The sequence below is a fragment of the Passer domesticus genome, chromosome Z, assembly GCF_036417665.1.
Source record: "Passer domesticus isolate bPasDom1 chromosome Z, bPasDom1.hap1, whole genome shotgun sequence".
NCBI classification, from domain to species: domain Eukaryota; kingdom Metazoa; phylum Chordata; class Aves; order Passeriformes; family Passeridae; genus Passer; species Passer domesticus.
Window position 1 is genome coordinate 34,486,515 of NC_087512.1, and position 17,463 is coordinate 34,503,977.

At 38.8% G+C, this 17,463-nt stretch overlaps 1 protein-coding gene across 5 annotated transcripts in view; it reads left to right on the forward strand.

Moving 5' to 3' along the window:
• Window positions 1-17,463, forward strand: part of ADAMTSL1 (ADAMTS like 1) — a 174,854-nt gene that overhangs the window by 69,421 nt on the left and 87,970 nt on the right. For 4 of the 5 annotated variants that reach the window (XM_064402840.1, XM_064402843.1, XM_064402842.1 and 1 more), the window contains 4 exons: window positions 4,345-4,456; window positions 5,079-5,217; window positions 14,223-14,273; window positions 17,005-17,209. In XM_064402840.1, coding sequence (XP_064258910.1) covers window positions 4,345-4,456; window positions 5,079-5,217; window positions 14,223-14,273; window positions 17,005-17,209 — 507 coding nt within the window. The remainder of the gene's footprint in view (window positions 1-4,344; window positions 4,457-5,078; window positions 5,218-14,222; window positions 14,274-17,004; window positions 17,210-17,463) is intronic. The other variant, XM_064402841.1, reaches the window with a different exon arrangement.

Consider the following 17,463-nt stretch of genomic DNA (forward strand, 5'->3'; position numbering starts at 1 on the left):
AACCACTGACAGGACAGGAGGACACAGGCTTAAGCTGCGCCGGAGGATGTCCAGGTTGAACATCAGGCAGAACTTCACTGAAAGGGTAGTCAGGATTGAAATCATCTGCCCAGGAAGGTGTTGGACTCACCATCCCTAGAAATATTCCAGAAACAATTGGACATGGTACTTAGTGCTGTGGTTTAGTTTACATGGTGGTGTTTGTTGAAGGTTGGACTCCGTGATCTGGGAAGCCTTTCCAACCTTCATGATTCTATGATTCTGAGGTACAAAATAATAATTCCCTTTCTCCGTCCCCATTTTGGAACACACACACACACGCACAAGAAAGAAATGGTGTCTTTCCTCCTCACCTACCCCCAGCTGCATAAAATGAGAACATTTTATTGAATACACTTTTCATGGCTCAGCTGTACAAGTAACACTAGTAATTACTTAGTTATGACTGCTGGTTATAAAGTGCTGATTAAATTTTGAAACTGTCCAAGTAAACTGCTGCAGTTTTGTAGGTCAGGCCATATGTTCTTCAGAGAACAAAAAGAAATGGTTCAGGCATACACTGCCAAAATTAAGCAAGAAATGGTTGGGCTTTTGGGAGCTTTACTTGTTTGGTTTTATGTGAAATAATAAAATTTTGGAGCTATAGGAAAAACTGGCACAGTGCAAGGGTGAAGTCAGATATTGCAGTCTCTTGTTCAAAGAGCAGGTCAGAATATATCAAAAGTATTACACACCTTTTGTATTCAAATTTTTCTTTTCTTGTTTTCTTTTGACTTTCTGTGACATGTCCCAAGCCAAATCTGCATTTTATCAACTCCAAACTTCACCTGAGCAACAGTTTGTGCTTCTCTTGCATCATCCTAGGCAGGCATTAGAAAAATAAGTGTAAAAAAAAGTCTAAAAGAGATTTTTTTTCCAAGGTCTTTCAACAGTCGTTGATAGTGACTGTAGGCTAGACAGTGGATATTCTGAAGACTCTAGTTTTAACCAGTTCCTTAGAAGACTGGTGTTATTCTTTAGGGTCTACAGCCAACTGAACATGAGCCAGCAGTGTGCTCTGGTGGCCAAGAAGGCCAGTGCCATCCTGGCCTGTATCGGGAATAGTGTGGCCAGCAGGAACAGGGAGGTCATTCTCCCCCTGTACTTGGCACTGGTGAAGCTGCACCTTGCAGAACTGTGTCCAGTTCTGGCCCCTCAGTTTGGGATGGACCTTGAGGTGCTTGAGCATGTCCAGAGGAGTTCAATGAGGCTGGTGAGGGGCTTGGAACACAAACTCTGTGAGGAAGAACTGAGGGAGCAGGAGTTGCCTGAAAGGAGGATGTAGCCAGGTATGGGTCAGCCTCTTCTCCCAGACAAATAGTACAGAACAAGAAGACATAGTCTTAAGCTGTGCCAGGGGAAGTTTAGCCTAAACATTAGGAAAAAATCATTATCACTCTTCATTAAAAGAGTGATTAAGGGAATCAGTCTTTGGAATAATCTGCTCAGAGAGGTGGTAGAATTACTCTTTGTGGAGGTATTTATAAAAAGACTGGATGTGGTACTTGGTGCCGTGGTTTAGTTGATGAGGAGGCGTTAAGTCATAGGTAGAGCTTGATGATCTCAAGGGTCTTTTCCAGCCTAGTTCATTCTGTGATTCTCTGATTCTGTGAAAGTGGTAAGGGCTACTCTGATGTTAGGAATGCTCCAAATTCCCCTGAAAGTTAAAGTCAAGGATTATATCTGGGGAGTTGCCATGCACAAATGCAGGGATGAGTGCTCTGCAAGATCTGGGTACTTCGGACTTCAGCTATTAATAAATTTAGACAGGATTTTATTTGAAAATATAATTATCAATTGCTACTTTTTTTAGTTCAGTTACCTAAGTGTGCAAAACTCGTTGTTATTTAGAGGACTAGGTTAAGATTCCCACGTGATGGCCATCTTTATTTGGATCTCTGGCATTTCTCATAGCTACAAGGGTGTTACTAATACTGCAAGGGTAAAAAATTTCATCATACTACAGAGCTGAGTATTTCGATGTGTGGGAGCTGGCCCTGTGCAGCCAAACCACGGCATTTCTTACAGCATTTAACTATCAAGTCTCACTGAATTTTTCAGGGCTCAAGTAGCCAATGATGTTTTTTCCTGGATAAAGATCTTAGCTCTAACAAACAGTCAAACAAAATCAAGAAGTTTTGCTATATAGAATCACATGTTGTTGTTCCTCTTCTGCTTACAATACTCTTTAAAAATACACAATATTTTGTATGCTTCTTTTATTTGCTTGTTTTGTATAATTTGAGCTTATGACTGTGGCTCATTGCAATTCTTCCCCACCTATGTTGTTATGATGGCTGTATTAGTGACTTCCACATTAAACTGGAAGGGATGGTATGTCTGTCTTTTCTGTGTCGAAACAGACAGATATCTCCAAACATGCAAGAATAGTCTGCAGAGAGAGAAGAAATCTTCTTTCTTCCTGATTTACATTTTTTTCAGTGTAAGTTCCTTTTCCTTCCCCTTCATTTTATAGTAGCCCATGTGTGAACTCTTGGTCTGTTCTTCACGATTCACTGCAGACTGTACTGCTGAGTAGATCTGAGTTTAGGAATCACTGATGATCCTTAAAAAACAACAGTAAAAGCAGATTCTCCCCAGAGAATGCCTTTCCTGCACATTGAGATCATAGACCTCCCCAGATGGCTTCCAGAACAATTTTCCCAGAAGTGCCTGAAGCTTTCATGAGCCCAGAAAGACCCTTCTGAAGTGTGTAATTAATGCACCATCCCCACACAAGGAATTAAGTATCTTGTTTCTGACACACACATTCAAACAATATTGATCTGTGCACAAGGCCTCCCATTTGCTGAAGCAGTTGTATTGCTACAGCTGGTTTGGGTTTTTTTCCTTTTGAGAATTGACATCACTGTTTAATTAGAAAAGGGCAGCCTTAGCCTCAGTGGACCAGACCTCATGAGCACATCAATATTCTTGCCCTCCTCCTGCTCTTCAAGATATATCTCGGTTTGTAATCATGTTGCTGTCCATCTACAGGGGAAACAAAACAAACAACCCAAGTTACAAACTTCATCTCAATTTGTCATATTTTTGCTTCCATTTCACAGACCATTCTTTGGTATTTGGAAAGAGAGAAGAGTAAGGGAAAAATGGTGTTTCCAAAACTGGGAGACTAATTTGAAACACGAGAGAAAAAAAGGAAAAGGAGGCAGTGGTTAAAGAGTTTTAAGCTGTCTGAAAAAAAAGGAGGGAGGGTTGCTCCTGAGAGCAGCACTACTGTCTTGGAGAAGGGTCCATCTTTTTAGATGTTATTTGGCAGTTTTCTCTACTGTGATAGCATCATGCCACTGGCACAGAGATGCTCAAGCAGCACTGAAACACTGTGTTCTAGGACAAATAGTAGAGGTTTTTAGTAGCAGATTTTTGTTCTTTCCAGCTGTTCATGCAGAGGAATAAAGGTAAGGACAACCTGCTGAGATTTTGAAGTCCTCATAACTGGATTAATCAGCATAGATATCAGACAGGAAGGATTTTTTTACTGGACAGAGTGTAAGTGATGCTGCTTTACCAGTGTGAAGATCTCTCCTATTGCAGTCCTTGCACTACAGACTTTTTAATGTGGAATGTCCATTCAGCACACCTAGTATTGAAAGCATGCTAGCTTTTAAGCTCAAGTGGCTTGTAGGCTCTGAGGACAGTTTTGCAGACATGGACTTAGCCCCAGCCAGGATTCCATGCCTATGACCAAAGGAAGCATTTTTACAAGCAAAATAAAGTAAGCAGAAGAACAAACTTTATAGTAATAACAGTGCCACAAAGGAGAGTGAAATAAAGACCTCGCCTCAGGAAGCAAAAAAAAAGGTGAATTAAAGGTTTTATGCTGTTTATTATTTTTCACTGTGCAGGCTCCCATGTTTTACTCCATACTATCAAGTACATTGTAACTGTTTTTTGAGAGACTTTAAAGATCTAAAATCTATGTCCATATGTCAGGGACAATAGACAGAGGAAAGTGATTTTCTGATTCATTAAACATCAGTCCCTATCCTCTGTCCCTATGAGATTACTCAGTAGCACTAATCATACATTTGCCATGCACTCATTATTTCAGAATGTGGCCTCAAAATGGGCACTGGTTATGCCCAGAAATTTATTTGACTGTGTTTTGAACCCAAGATTTTGCCACCAATCAATGCTTTGGTTTTGTATTTAGTTTTCCTCTTGCAAAGTATATCTGGTATTTCATGAAGCTTCATGATGTCTCCAATCTGTAAGATGCTTTGGTGGAATACTTCTTCACAGCATTTGTGTTAAGTTCCCTCTTTGATATAATCTCTTTTTCAGATCCATTATGGTGGTGCTGCTGACAGTTCAGTCCAGTTCATCTTCTACCAGCCAATCATTCACAGATGGAGGGAAACTGATTTTTTCCCTTGTTCAGCATCCTGTGGTGGAGGTAATGGATTACCACCGTATTTCAGAAGCTGTCATCTGCATACATGACCTGTCCCAACTGCTACCCTGAGTTTTGGACCTTAAAAATAGGCAAGATCTAAAAATTTGAATAGTTACAACTAAATGAAGGGAGGGATTTAGCAACACGATAGTAGCATGTAGATTTTCAGCAGTGTGCCAGACTCTGTTGATAAAGGACATGTTGATAACTACATATCTGTATTTAATGCTATAGCTGTCAGACATAAGTGCTGATGGGATTTGGGCCTGGATTTAGTAAAACAAGGTGTCTCCATTTGTCCCTTTTCCTGCCAGGTTTATTCTCTATACTAAAACCAAGGGTACAATTCTTGGTAACTAAAAAATCTCAGCCTTTGTTTTTTCTTTGTTTTTTCTAGACTTCTAAATTTTTGTTTGACCATACTGGTTATCTTCTGTTTCCTACTACATGTGATTTTCATTGCTACTTTCAATCTGGCCTGTAAAACAACAGCTGTTATGTCCAAAAGCACTGAAGCAAGCTGAAATTAGTTTCCTTTTTCCAAACTAAAACTTAGATACCTTTCAGACCCAGACAGGAAGAATATCACATCTCATATTATTTATTCCTCTGTGTATCGCAGGTTATCAATTGACATCTGCTGAGTGCTTTGATCTGAGAAGCAATCGGGTAGTAGCAGATCAATACTGTCACTATTATCCTGAAAATATCAAGCCAAAGCCAAAACTTCAAGAGTGTAATCTGGATCCTTGTCCTGCAAGGTCAGTTGGCTTTAATTTTAAAGGAGACTGAGCTCTAAAGGGGTAAAATAAAATAGGAAAATATTCTGTTGCTATTTCTCACAGTGTCATTTATCATATATACTTCAACCTCTCATTCTAAAAGTGCACAGTGTAGAACACCTATTTAGCACCTTCACAGAGCAAAGACTGATTTGAAATGGTTGTTTCTTCCCCTCAGAATGTATTTTGCTTCATTAATTGTTACCAAGTATGAGAAAACAAATTGTCCATGATACCACCCCCATGCTCTGAATGCATGTGCTGAATACATGTCTCTTAAGTGTTAGTGAGATGGAAAAAATTCTTTTTGCATGAAAATTATTGTCATCACATTTAGATGAACTAGTTCTATGAGGTTTGGTTTGTTTTTTTTTTAATTTTCTCCTTAATGAAAAGCCTGCTTGCATTTACGGAAGCTTGTAAAATGGAATGAGTGATTTTGTTCTAGTTAACAATGTCCTTTGGCCCTGCATGAAAGTCTGATCTCTGCTGCCCCTAGAATCACAGAATGGGTCGGGTTGGAAGGGACCATAGCGGGTAATCTGGTTCAACCTCCCTGCTCAGGCAGGGTCATCCCAGAGCACATGGCACAGGCTCATGTTCAGATAATTCTTGAAGTTCCCCAGTGAGAGAGACTTCACAACCTCTCTGGGCGATTGTGCCAGTTCACTGGAACTGCACAGTAAAGACATTCTTCCTGGTGTTAAGGTAGAACTTACTGTGCATTCTTCCTCAGAAGAGCAACAGTAAAAATAGTAAGATCAGATAGTCAGATTTTCCATGTATAAGAAAAGAAAGAAAACCACAAAAAAGAGCCAATGCTTTGTTGCACTGATTGTCCTGAACTTCAGTGGGAGTCCATCTGCAGCCGCTCAATAGGCAGCTAAGATTTATTTGTGCAATCTAAATCTTTTGGTCTTCTTGTATGGCTTTGCTAAAAGGTAGTTAAGCATTGCCCAGCAGACATAACAAGGATGCCCTAAAGCCATGCTGTCACCAGCTCCTTTTCCTCTAGGCTTGTTTCTTACCAACTTTGATATTGTGAGTTCAAGCAAGTGTCACCTAAAAGTTGCTGTGTCGCTTCAGATTGCTGGAGGTTGTCAAAGAGAAAAGATGTCCTGATGAGAAAAAGGATACTTAAGAAACCTGCAGGGCTGTGTATCCACCTGACTGAGGGTGGCTGCTGCCCAAATCAGCTGTACCAGCTTTAGAGCAGCTAGGCATTATCATAGCAGAACAAATCACTTTAAGGCAAAGATAGGTTTTATTTCTTACAGGAAGTTTTCGCTGAAGTTCACTGACCTTTTTTTGTGTTAACACTCAGATTTCTTTGTCATTGAAGACACCTTTACCTAGAGTGTATTGCAGTTTATATGCCTTTACTCATGTAAGCACCTTTTATTAGAGGCAGATGCCAGTAGAGGTCAGGTATGATCAGGTAGAAGGCCAAAACAGGAATGTTTCAGGAAATGGATTGTTGAAAAATATGAATCAATATGGAACCTATCTTCTAGAGTTCCCTATCACAGTCTCAATGAGAAAGTAATTTTATGCAGTTGCTTTATTTTTTTTTTTTTAATTGTAAGATGCTATTTTTTAAACCTACTCTTCTGGGTCAAGTATGTAATTTGCCTCTGGAATTTGTGTGGTGGATGTGTTCCATACTTTCTCAATGATTTTAAATAACATATTCTCAAATTGGTGATGCAGATGACTGTGTGGTATATGAGAGGAAATAGGAAAAAAATAACAGCTGGGCAGATGTCAGGAACTAATTTTGTTTTATATAAGACATAACAAGGCAAAGTTGTTGTTATAAAGACCCTGAGGGGAGGGAGAGTTATGTAGAAATACAGCTATGCCATCCCCGAGGAACTGGCTTTTTGAAAACATCTTCACAGTCTGCCAAATTTCAAATTACTATTTGCAAAAGTGCCTTTGTAAAGAATTCAAGAATCAACAACCCAGAGGGAAAAAAAGAACAGAGGAAATCCTTGGTAACGTCTAGATTCTGGTAACTTCTGATGATTTCTAGCAGTAGGGAAGAGGGTAGGTGAAGCAGAAACATGGGGTCAGAAGCGTGGACAAGGAGGGCATATTGGCTCTACAGTGTCTTTTCTGTGTGGAAGCTGCTCTGCTCCACCAGTATAAAACCAAGAAGTTAATTTTTCCTGGCAAACCCAGTTCCAGTGAGGCATAGCTGATTAGTGGTTGCTGACTGTTCCTATGTTGTGTTAATGAATGCTACAGAAAATAATCATTGAAGACCATAGTGGCACTGAATAAAGGAACTGAGAGTGGTTGCTCTAAACACTAAACACTAAAATTTGCAGCAAAGAGAAAACTGAAAGAAAAGTTTAAATGAATACCACAAGTATTGTGTGAGCCTGCAGTAAGTTGCCTCTTTAGGTTTAGTGCATAGAAATGTTTACTTCATTGTGCTTACTATGGCAATAATTAGCAGTATTGCTGGCCTCATGAATAGCAAAAAAGTTTAGTCTCAATAAACATGGGAAAGTATGTGGATGGTTATTTATCAAACACATATCTTATACATACTCGTTTTCCAGGTTAGGTAGAGGCAGCCACATACACTGTTCGTCCAAGTCAGGCCAGTGATTCATGTCACAGAACACAATATACGGTGACACTGAGTGCCTTTTAATCCCTACATAACAATGCTCCGTTCGGCCTCTCTTATAAAACCTGTTTTGCATCCAGCTCATAATAACCAACAAGTAAAAAGGAAAGATCTGTTTGTTTACAGTCCATTATGATTTTATAGTCTGCCTTTGACTGGCAAAAATAAGTCTATATGCATATTACCTACTGATGTAAACAGCAGCCAAATCAATCTAGTCCACTCCCCTTCCATGGGGCAAAATCCAACATTAGTATTTTGCCTATTTAATTAAGTGAAAATCTTCTAACTACCCAAAACTTCACAGAGTGGAAGGAATTTTTAGCTTTCATCTTTATCCTCCTTTCTGGTAAATTTTAATAAAAAGTGAATGGGTATTTTTTTTTTCTTGCTAGAGAAGAGGTTTGTTCAGATTTGATTTAACTGGGTATGCTACACTTGTTTAGGACAATTCCAAGGTGCTATAAACAGAAGATAAATTTGCTTCATAATTCCAAGGTTTCCCTGCAAAAACCAATTTTGACCCAAATGTGAAAAAGGCTGCTGCCCCACCCATCATTCACTCACTCACCAGGATACCCTCAGTATTATTGCTAGATTTCAGCTTTTAAGTGGCATTCCCAGCCATGCCATTCTGCATTTTTACTAATCTCCCATATTTTTTGTCTATTGCTGCTACATGTTAATGTGGGAGTTTCTGAGTCACAAAAGGTTTATTCATGTTTTTACCAGGAAATTTCAATGATTTCAATGTCATATAAAGATTTCTAAAGACAACTTCAGCAAAGATTCTAAATTCATAAAGCAACTGTTTAAAAAATTTTGTATTAGCATAAGGTGTTCATTTTAACACTTCAGTTCTTGGAGTTCAATCTGTAAACCTGCCACTAGAAATATTGTTTATACCTGTGGAAAATTTGGGGGGGGGGGGGTGGGGGGTGGTGTAGAATCTCTCATTCCAGCAAGGTTTTCAGTGTCCAGAGACCTGAAGAACTCTTAGATATATCCTATTTATGGAGTCTTCCAGAGAAATTGCAAACTCCTTTTCCTGCTTATCAAAGTTTTTTTTTTAGCATTTTCATTTAAATATTGATATGGTGGTGGCAGAGGTTTGGAATTACCAAAAAGAAATTTAAAATAAAATTTAAATTTTAATAAAATTGTAGTTTTCAGTTGTTCATTTTCAGCTAATATAGCAAGAGCACTGAAGTACAAGTAAAAGCATACAAAAGACACCAGGATGCTATGACCATTCAGAGTGATTCTAAGTAGTGAGAAGTCCATAATATACTTGGCAATGTGAAAGTGGAATTCTAGATGGAAAAGGAGCTGGTACCATGGCAATGTTCTCATAGTAATAATCTGGGTTACCCGAGTTCAAGAGCAGGGTAAAGACAAGCAGCAGATAATTCTAATGCCTAAAGAGATACATTTCTCAATAAAAGCAGTTGGAACCTTGAACTTTTGGACAGGGCAAAAGTAATCTAAATTAATCTAGAAAATAATTTTGTCAAAATAGGTAGAAGGGGTGGGCTAGGAAGCACTTGTCAAGCACTTCAAAGATGTGAATAGCATTGCAAATTCAGCTCTGAGGGGACAATACATATTAATGAAACACGGAAAGAAAGGCAGAAAAGAGCTTCCAGGATACTTCCAGTAACAAGCTGTAAGGTGGGAAAAACATACCATGTACTGCTATGACCATCATATCTGTCTGCCCAAAGTGAAGTTACAGGAAAATTAGTCTGGTTTAAGTGCTAGAAGATGCCAAAACTGCAGCAAATAATTTATGGAGATTTTCACTGGATATTCAGTTGTTAAAGTTTAGTACTGTTAACTATTTATCGGCTCATTCCCTCTTTGTATCAAACACTGCTCATCCAAACCACCATAAAATATTGAACTGAATTTAAAAAAGGAGGTGTTTAGAAGCATTATAGTCATGCTGCTGGAAACATCTCTTTCACACACTGTGAAGACATTGGGTTTTAGCAGTCTGTGGCAATGACAAACCATATGTCACTTAGAATTTAAAATCTCTGCACCATAAACAAGACATTTTTTATAAAGGTAAGATACTGTCATGCCAAACAGACATTCTGTTTAAAGCAAGAGGTTTTTTGGATGCTGATACAAAAGGATGGCTTTCTCAATAGTGTTTTTAAAGTATCCACTGACATACCACTTTTAAATGTTTAAGCAGCAGACATTGGCTTTTGCCAATCTGTAAAGTGCTAAGAGCATATAAAAGGACATGTACACGGTAGTTCAGTTTCACATTGATAGCATCCAGAAACCAGAAAGGTGACTCACACTGGTAGCATAACTGAGAATTACTGTTTCACTGCCTGCAAAAGTAGGCACTGAAACCAATGTTGCCTATACCCCTGGTGTTAGTGTTATCTACCCCAGCTCTGAAGAGATACCATCTGTTTGAGGCCTCATTGACTGTTTCTCAACACAGAAAGTGTTCTTGTAGCACGAGATAATGTCACAGTGTGGCATCTTCAGAGATCACTGAAGTGCAGTAACACGCACCACCTTAGTGTCAGGATTTGAAGTGTTAAAATGCAATCTTTTGCACCAGATTGTTGTCTGTCTAGTGATAATCATGGCTTTCACAGAGATGTTGACTTGGATGCTAAACTGTTGTCTCTGGTGGTGAGCACTTTCATGTCTTCCAGCATAGCCAACCCAAGCTACTTTAACAATTCATTATTATTTGTTCACAGCTCATAATGTCTTAAACATATTCTATTGATAGGATGGCACAGTCCCTGCCATGCAGATATTTACTCTCAGGTCTGACAGAGTTCAGTGAAAGCTTAAGTCTTCACGTGCAAGTCTGATCAGGGAAGAGGTATAACGGGTGCAGTCACCCGGGTTATTGCATGGGCAGCCCTGCACCTGTCAGTAGGACACCCCTGGCAAAACAAAGCCCTCAGCAGAAGTGGAGGCTGTGAACCAGAGGCACTTGAGCATCCTGCAAAGGCTGGGCAGCAGCACAGCAAGGGTGCAGGACATCAGCACAGGAGTGGCAGGTTGTCCCCATGTGAGTCACGCCACCCTGAGGCACCTTGGGAGCAGATGTCCTTTCTCCCTGCTGGCTCCTCTCTCAGTTTTAGCAACCATGCCCCCACTTGGCTCAACGGGTTCTAACCTGAGACTCATCGGCATGCAGGAGAGAGAGCTGGGATGGGCTGGCCTTGTCAGAAAGATGGAGTCATCAGGGAGGTAGAGGAGAAAGGCACTTGAGCTTAAAGCTTGTCATATGTGCTAAATCCAGTTAAGCAGGAAAAGGAACAGTTGGGGAGGAGTTGACCAAACTTGTCTTCCAAGGAATGCAGCTGTGGAAACTCATCCCAGGGGAAGGCTGAATGTTTGCAGAGATGGCAGATCTGATTGCAGCACTCTCACCTCTGGCAGCTCCTATTCCAACCATACACGTGCCTTGGAAGAGCAATTGTGTTGAGACTGCCAGCCCTCAGGAGGGAAAAAAAACAATGTGCAGAATATATGATAGGACTTGTTGGTCTGAAAGGCACGGTAGATTGCAGACATATAAAACAGAACAGCTCTGCAAAGTAATTTGCTTTGTGCTCCTGCTCCTGCCAAATCTCTTGATGTTTTGTGAATGACTCCTGTTAGCTACTCGCACATATTTCAGTGAAGGAATTGTTATTTCCTCTGCTCATTTAACACACCATCCCCTTTGCATTGTACGGGTAATGTGCAGTAAATAAACCCCATAAAGTAGATCTCTTCCATGTTGTTTATAGGAGTATGATGGACTGATAGAATAATGGAATTTAAACCACTTTGTCCCATCAAAAAATAAGAATACACCAAAGTAATCTCTTAAGCTTTTTTTTAAATGTTAACTTAGTCTTAGGGATTTTTTTATGGAGCTCATACAAAAAACCTCACACAAGACTAGCTAGAAAAGTGCAGATGGCATAATGATACGATGACCATCTGCTCTTCTGTTTTATCTTTAAGACAATTATTTTTAAAGTAATAAATTAAACCATTGTGTTTTATTGTGGGGGTCTTTTTCCTTGCTAAGACTTTATGGTGCTGATTCATTTCCTTGTAGTTGCAGAATGAGAGCCCTTGACAGCCCCTCACATATGGAAAAAGACCGAATCAATAAATCTGTGAAGCTCAGTACTGTTTACAGAAATGCAATTTTTGCATGCAGAATTTTTGAGGGTCAAACCTTTCCAATTACAATATTAACCTACGGCTTTGTAAATGTTACTTAATATTCATAACAGTTCTTTAATATGGTACAGTTATTTCTATCTGAACAGTCTTAGAAGTAATGCATTCTAAAGAATGTAGACCTGGATTATGCATAGACAATCATGTTTATTAGAAACAAAATACTTTTCACTGCAATGAATAAGATTTTTTTTAAAAATCTGCTTCTTTCTTAGGCAGTAGATGCTTTTATATGTAATTCTTTCATTTTTTAATTCACTATGTTAACTTTTTTCCCCAACCACTTCTCAGCAAACTGATGAGCTGGAAAGTGCAAACAGAGGGCTTCAGAGTGGAACTTCAACAGCAGTAGTAGAAGAGTCAGGAAAACAGCAAATTCCCAAAGGCAGGGGCAAAAAAACCCTCACAAGAAGTTTCCTTCCATCTTCTTAAAATACTAGTACACAATTCCTCCATATTCTACAGATGTGTACCCATCAGGCTAAGTGTGAAAAGATTTGTTCATTGCCCTTACTCTAAATGACCCATTTGTCTTTTCCAAAGTTTCCCAGTGCCAGAACAACTTCTCCTAGATTTTTAGATTTTTGTGAAGATGGGCAGCTCTTCGAAAATGCAAATATGTGCACTCATGCAGAGGGTTCCTGTGACTGCAGTGGCTGCTAATCTTAGAGGGAACTGTCTAGTCCCTCTCACACACTTCCAGGGCTCCAGCTGCTTCCCGCGCTTTAGCTGGAAAATTCCAACACACTGACCTGCCACTGACTCCTTGCTGTGGAAACACAATGGGATCTATTCTTCTATCTTGGACAAGTTATGCATATAAAACCCCTGTTGACTAAAAGGAAAATAGACCCCTTTTGGCCTGGCCTGACAAGACTCTTTGAATGCTCACAGCATTTTTCAGTGAGCTGTGTTGAGGATAGAGATTACTTTCTCCCTTCCCCCTCCTTCACTCCTTCCCCCTTGCAGAAATCCATAGCAGCATACCTACCACCTCGCATCTGTAAAAGGCTCCCAAAAAACACCTTTATTCTTGACATTCAGTTTCATCTCTCTGTAACTTGGATGGAGACACACTTTTTATTTTAATGTAATTAGTGTTCACTTCTTGATTTTTCTGTCCACTTGCCCCATCCAAATACCCAAGTGGCCTTGATGAAGGTGATAAATTAGGTCCTCCACAATCATCTGTTTTGTTTTAATAGATATGTCTGATAACTGGGAAACAACATGGTTAAAATTACTCTGAGCCAAAATTATAAACAGTGCAGACAAAATACAGACCAGCAATTCAGTGAGACCCTGTAGCTGTCAATGAGAAAAATTCCATCCATCTCACACATAACTGGCAAGATAATATTTCAGATAACTCCTAATTTTGATGTATGCTATTGCCTTCTATAACTTTTAGGTGTTACATTGTGATACCACACCAATAATAACAAAGCAATCCAACCAGTTATGACAAACAAAACAGTTCTACCTGACATGTTAATCTCTTCTCAGGTTCCTTCTTTCTTTCAGGGAAAAAAAAATGCAGGTCTGGACCATTTAACGTGAAAAGACAAGCATTGCATACAAATTCTTGCAGTGTGATTACCCAGATTTCTAATCCTGTAACCTGTAAAAGCAGAGGTTTTATTCGATGGGCAGAAACAACCATATAATAGTTATTAAAAGGATTTTATTTAGAGGTCTGCAGCAGATAGAAGTTCCTCTATTGTCCTCAGTGACTTTGGATCCAAGCTCCAAGAATGTATCAAGTATAGGAACATTCTTTTTGATGCTAGATAATAAAAATGTAAGTTAAAATAATATTTGGGTCACTTTTAGCAATAGATTGCTTATTTGTCAAACAATAATATTTATAAGAAAAAAGTAGTAACCACTGATTTATTCTTTGAATTACTCAGAAAAAGTAGGATGGGAGTGTATTTTTTTTAATGGGATAACATCTTAGGTAAAATATTTCCTTTTGTTGATTTATAATACTGTAATACAAAAAGTTGTGTAATGTAATACAATATTGTAATACAAAACTTGTATAATGTAATCATCTAGTGTTTATTTTATTATGTGTACCTTCTACTCAGAGGGTTGGCATTATTGTTCCTAACAGTGATGGATACAAGCAGATCATGCCCTATGACCTCTACCATCCCCTTCCTCGGTATGTAAAACAGTCAACCAGATGCTAGGCTTAACAAGTCCATTTTCTTTTTATTTTGCTCTTCTCTGTACTTCTGCTTTATTCTCAGGCTAAATTAACAGATCCTGCTTCTCTGGACTCTAACAGACTAATGTAGAGATGTTCAAGTCCTAACCTGTTGTAATAAATTCTGTCAATGCAGAACTGAAATTATAGCCTATCTGAAGGAGAAGTGCAGATTTGTTAAGTGTGTGATCCCTTTCTTTCTCCCCTTCCTCAACCCCACTTTCCCTTTTCTCTCACAACTTTCCTATTCTTGCCTTTTACTCCTGTCTGAGCAGAACTATAAGCTGTGGCTTTGTCATGAACCACAAGATTTTCTCTCCCTCACCCCCAATTTCCTGTTTCTTACATGTCTATAATTTGTGAGCTTTTGGGTTTTGACAACATTAGTGTTGTTTTCTGATCCTAAAAACTCATGCTAATGACTTTCCCAGGGGCATTAGTTCACTGGTTTTTCTAAGAAATAGGTGATCAGGGCAGAAATAGGATCAAGACCTGATTTTTATCATTATCTCACAATTAAAATGTCTTTAATGTAAGACTCAAAATTCTCATGGCAATAATCAGATGAGTCATTGTTTTTAAAGCAGTGAATAAGACTGTTGATGATAAAAATTTTTGATAGCTAAAGGATAATAACCTCTAGGTTTTGAAATACTGCCTGGACATGCAAAAGTATTGTGCTGTGTTTTCTTCTTTATTAATTTATTGTGTCATGCACATGAAATCATGGAAAGAACCCTTTAGACAACTTGACAGTCTCATCCAGGTGATGAAACAACCTCCATCCAATTATACTGAGGCCTGATGCACAGAGGTTTCAGCATCAGTGTACAAATGCAGCGTGTTCACACTCCACAGTCTCCAGCCAAAACATGGACCAACCTCCAACTGAGAACAAAACTCTCTGCTATATTTAAGCTACTTGAAATTGCTAAGGTTGCCTAAGACACCTGGAAATTTGGCCCAAAGACTTCAGGAAATTTCCTGGTAGCATCACTTTTTAAGGCTAGGAAAAGATGGCTCAGGTGGGCTGACCCATCAAATTTTGAGCCAAGCAAATTTTGCAGTTCACTGATTTCAGTTTGGGGCCTCTTGTTTGTGATAATAAGAAACCTTAGCTGTATGTTGGGAAACTTGTTCAGCAGAGCCACAGGAAACACACTGAAGTAGAAGTATACCTAAAATTACATCTTTGTAAAATATGTGGCTTATGATCAGCACACGATGATGGCTGTGCATGGTGTAAAAATTGTTCCACCACTCCTAGTGGTAAGTCACAGAATTAATCAGTGGCTTTACTACTCGTAAACAACTTTTAATTTTAGCTGTTTCACATTGAGTTTTATGGTGCTACCGGACAGTAGCCAGGTGAGGGTATTGCTAGATATGCTGGAGCTGATGAGAAGATTGTGGGCTGATATGATGTAAAATTAGAGAGAAAGATAAGCATTTTTCATATTGCTCAACAATCTTGGGGATCCTGTATTTGTTGCTTAACAAATATTTCCTTTAAGTGAGACAATAAAAGTCCTCACCTTTCACTTCTTTTACTTTTTGTCTGAAGGAGGAAACAGTTGGGGTGTTTTTTAGAAAAACTGTTCTTTGAGGTCAAAAACTGAAATCTTTTGTTGACTAAAATTGTTGTTTCAAACAGTATTTGTAATGTCATTATGAAAAAGATAATTGCCTTGTGGGGTAATAAATTATTTCATTAAATGTTTCCAGGTAGGCAGAACACACATACTTCTGTGCTTAAGTCATGCATAGTAATATACAGGAATATCCACATTAGATCGTGGGAATGGTCCCACATCCAAACTGTGACAAAGGCTTGAATATAGCAGAGGCAATACCAGACTATTTTGTGTGGAAGGACATGTATATATATAAAGTAATGCATAGCTTATAGCATATGCATGACTAAAAAACAGATTCTCATAAGTATTCATAGCTTTTCAGAATATGCATATATTGTTCTTAGGATTTTTCATCACGTTCTCAATGGCATTTGTAGAGAAAAGATGGGTTCTCAGTGCTTTTCAGTGCCTTAACTGTAAGGAGACAAGATCCGCCTGGTTTATCCATCAGAGGACATGTATCTTATAAGTATAGTCACATTTTCTTTTTGGTAATTTCCTCTCATCTTTCTTTCTTTTTTCTCTATTGAGTTCCTTCCTTGGAAAAAACACCACTCCTTCCCTTTATGTTCTGAAAAAGGGACATCAGCCTCATAGCACACCTGTGATTTGTGATAAAGATTCTTCAGAATATGAGAAATTATGAAAACTTGATACTCCCATCAATTAAAAAAATGAAAAAAAAAACCTAAGTAAAAAGTATTTAGCTTTTCTGTGGCAGTAGTAATTGGATTAGTGGGAGAGAGGAGATTTCATATTATTAACTGTGGTGTAAAAGACACCAGCCATGAGCATGCTTTGTTGCTGTGGACACCTGTGAAAATAGATACATGATTAATTTTTACTGATGTTACCCTGGTAAAAAAAAAACCAAAAACCGAGCTGAGCCAAGCTAAACCAAACAAAACCAAAACAAAACAAACCACAACCAAACAAAAAACCTCATACCAACAAGTAGCCCTACAGATAGCAGTTTATGCATTTTGGGGGTACAGGTGGGAGTGGGAAGAAGAAGGGTCATGTTTCCTGATGCTTCTTTGCTTTCCCAGATGGGAAAGTACACCCTGGACTGCCTGTTCCTCATCCTGTGGAGGGGGCATTCAAAGCCGCAGCGTCTCCTGTGTGGAAGAAGACATTCAGGGGCACATCAGCCCCGTAGATGAATGGAAATGCATGTATACTCCAAAGATGCCTGTTGTCCAGCCTTGCAATATATTTGACTGTCCAAAGTGGCTTGCTCAAGAATGGTCTCCGGTAATCAATTTAGTTTTGCTAGTTTTGTGTTTAATACACTAGGGAAAATATCTTAAATCATACTTCAGTGAGTTTTTCGGAGTTAGAACATTTACTGTTTTCTCTCATTACCAACACCTCTATTTTAAATTATGCTATTTGTCTAACTGCAAAGTAACCACTCAGGGAAAATATATTTATAAGATGAACATGAGCAAGGAGAATGATGGAAAAATAAATCAGCTCTGTAACATTATTTTGTGACCTTCTACTAA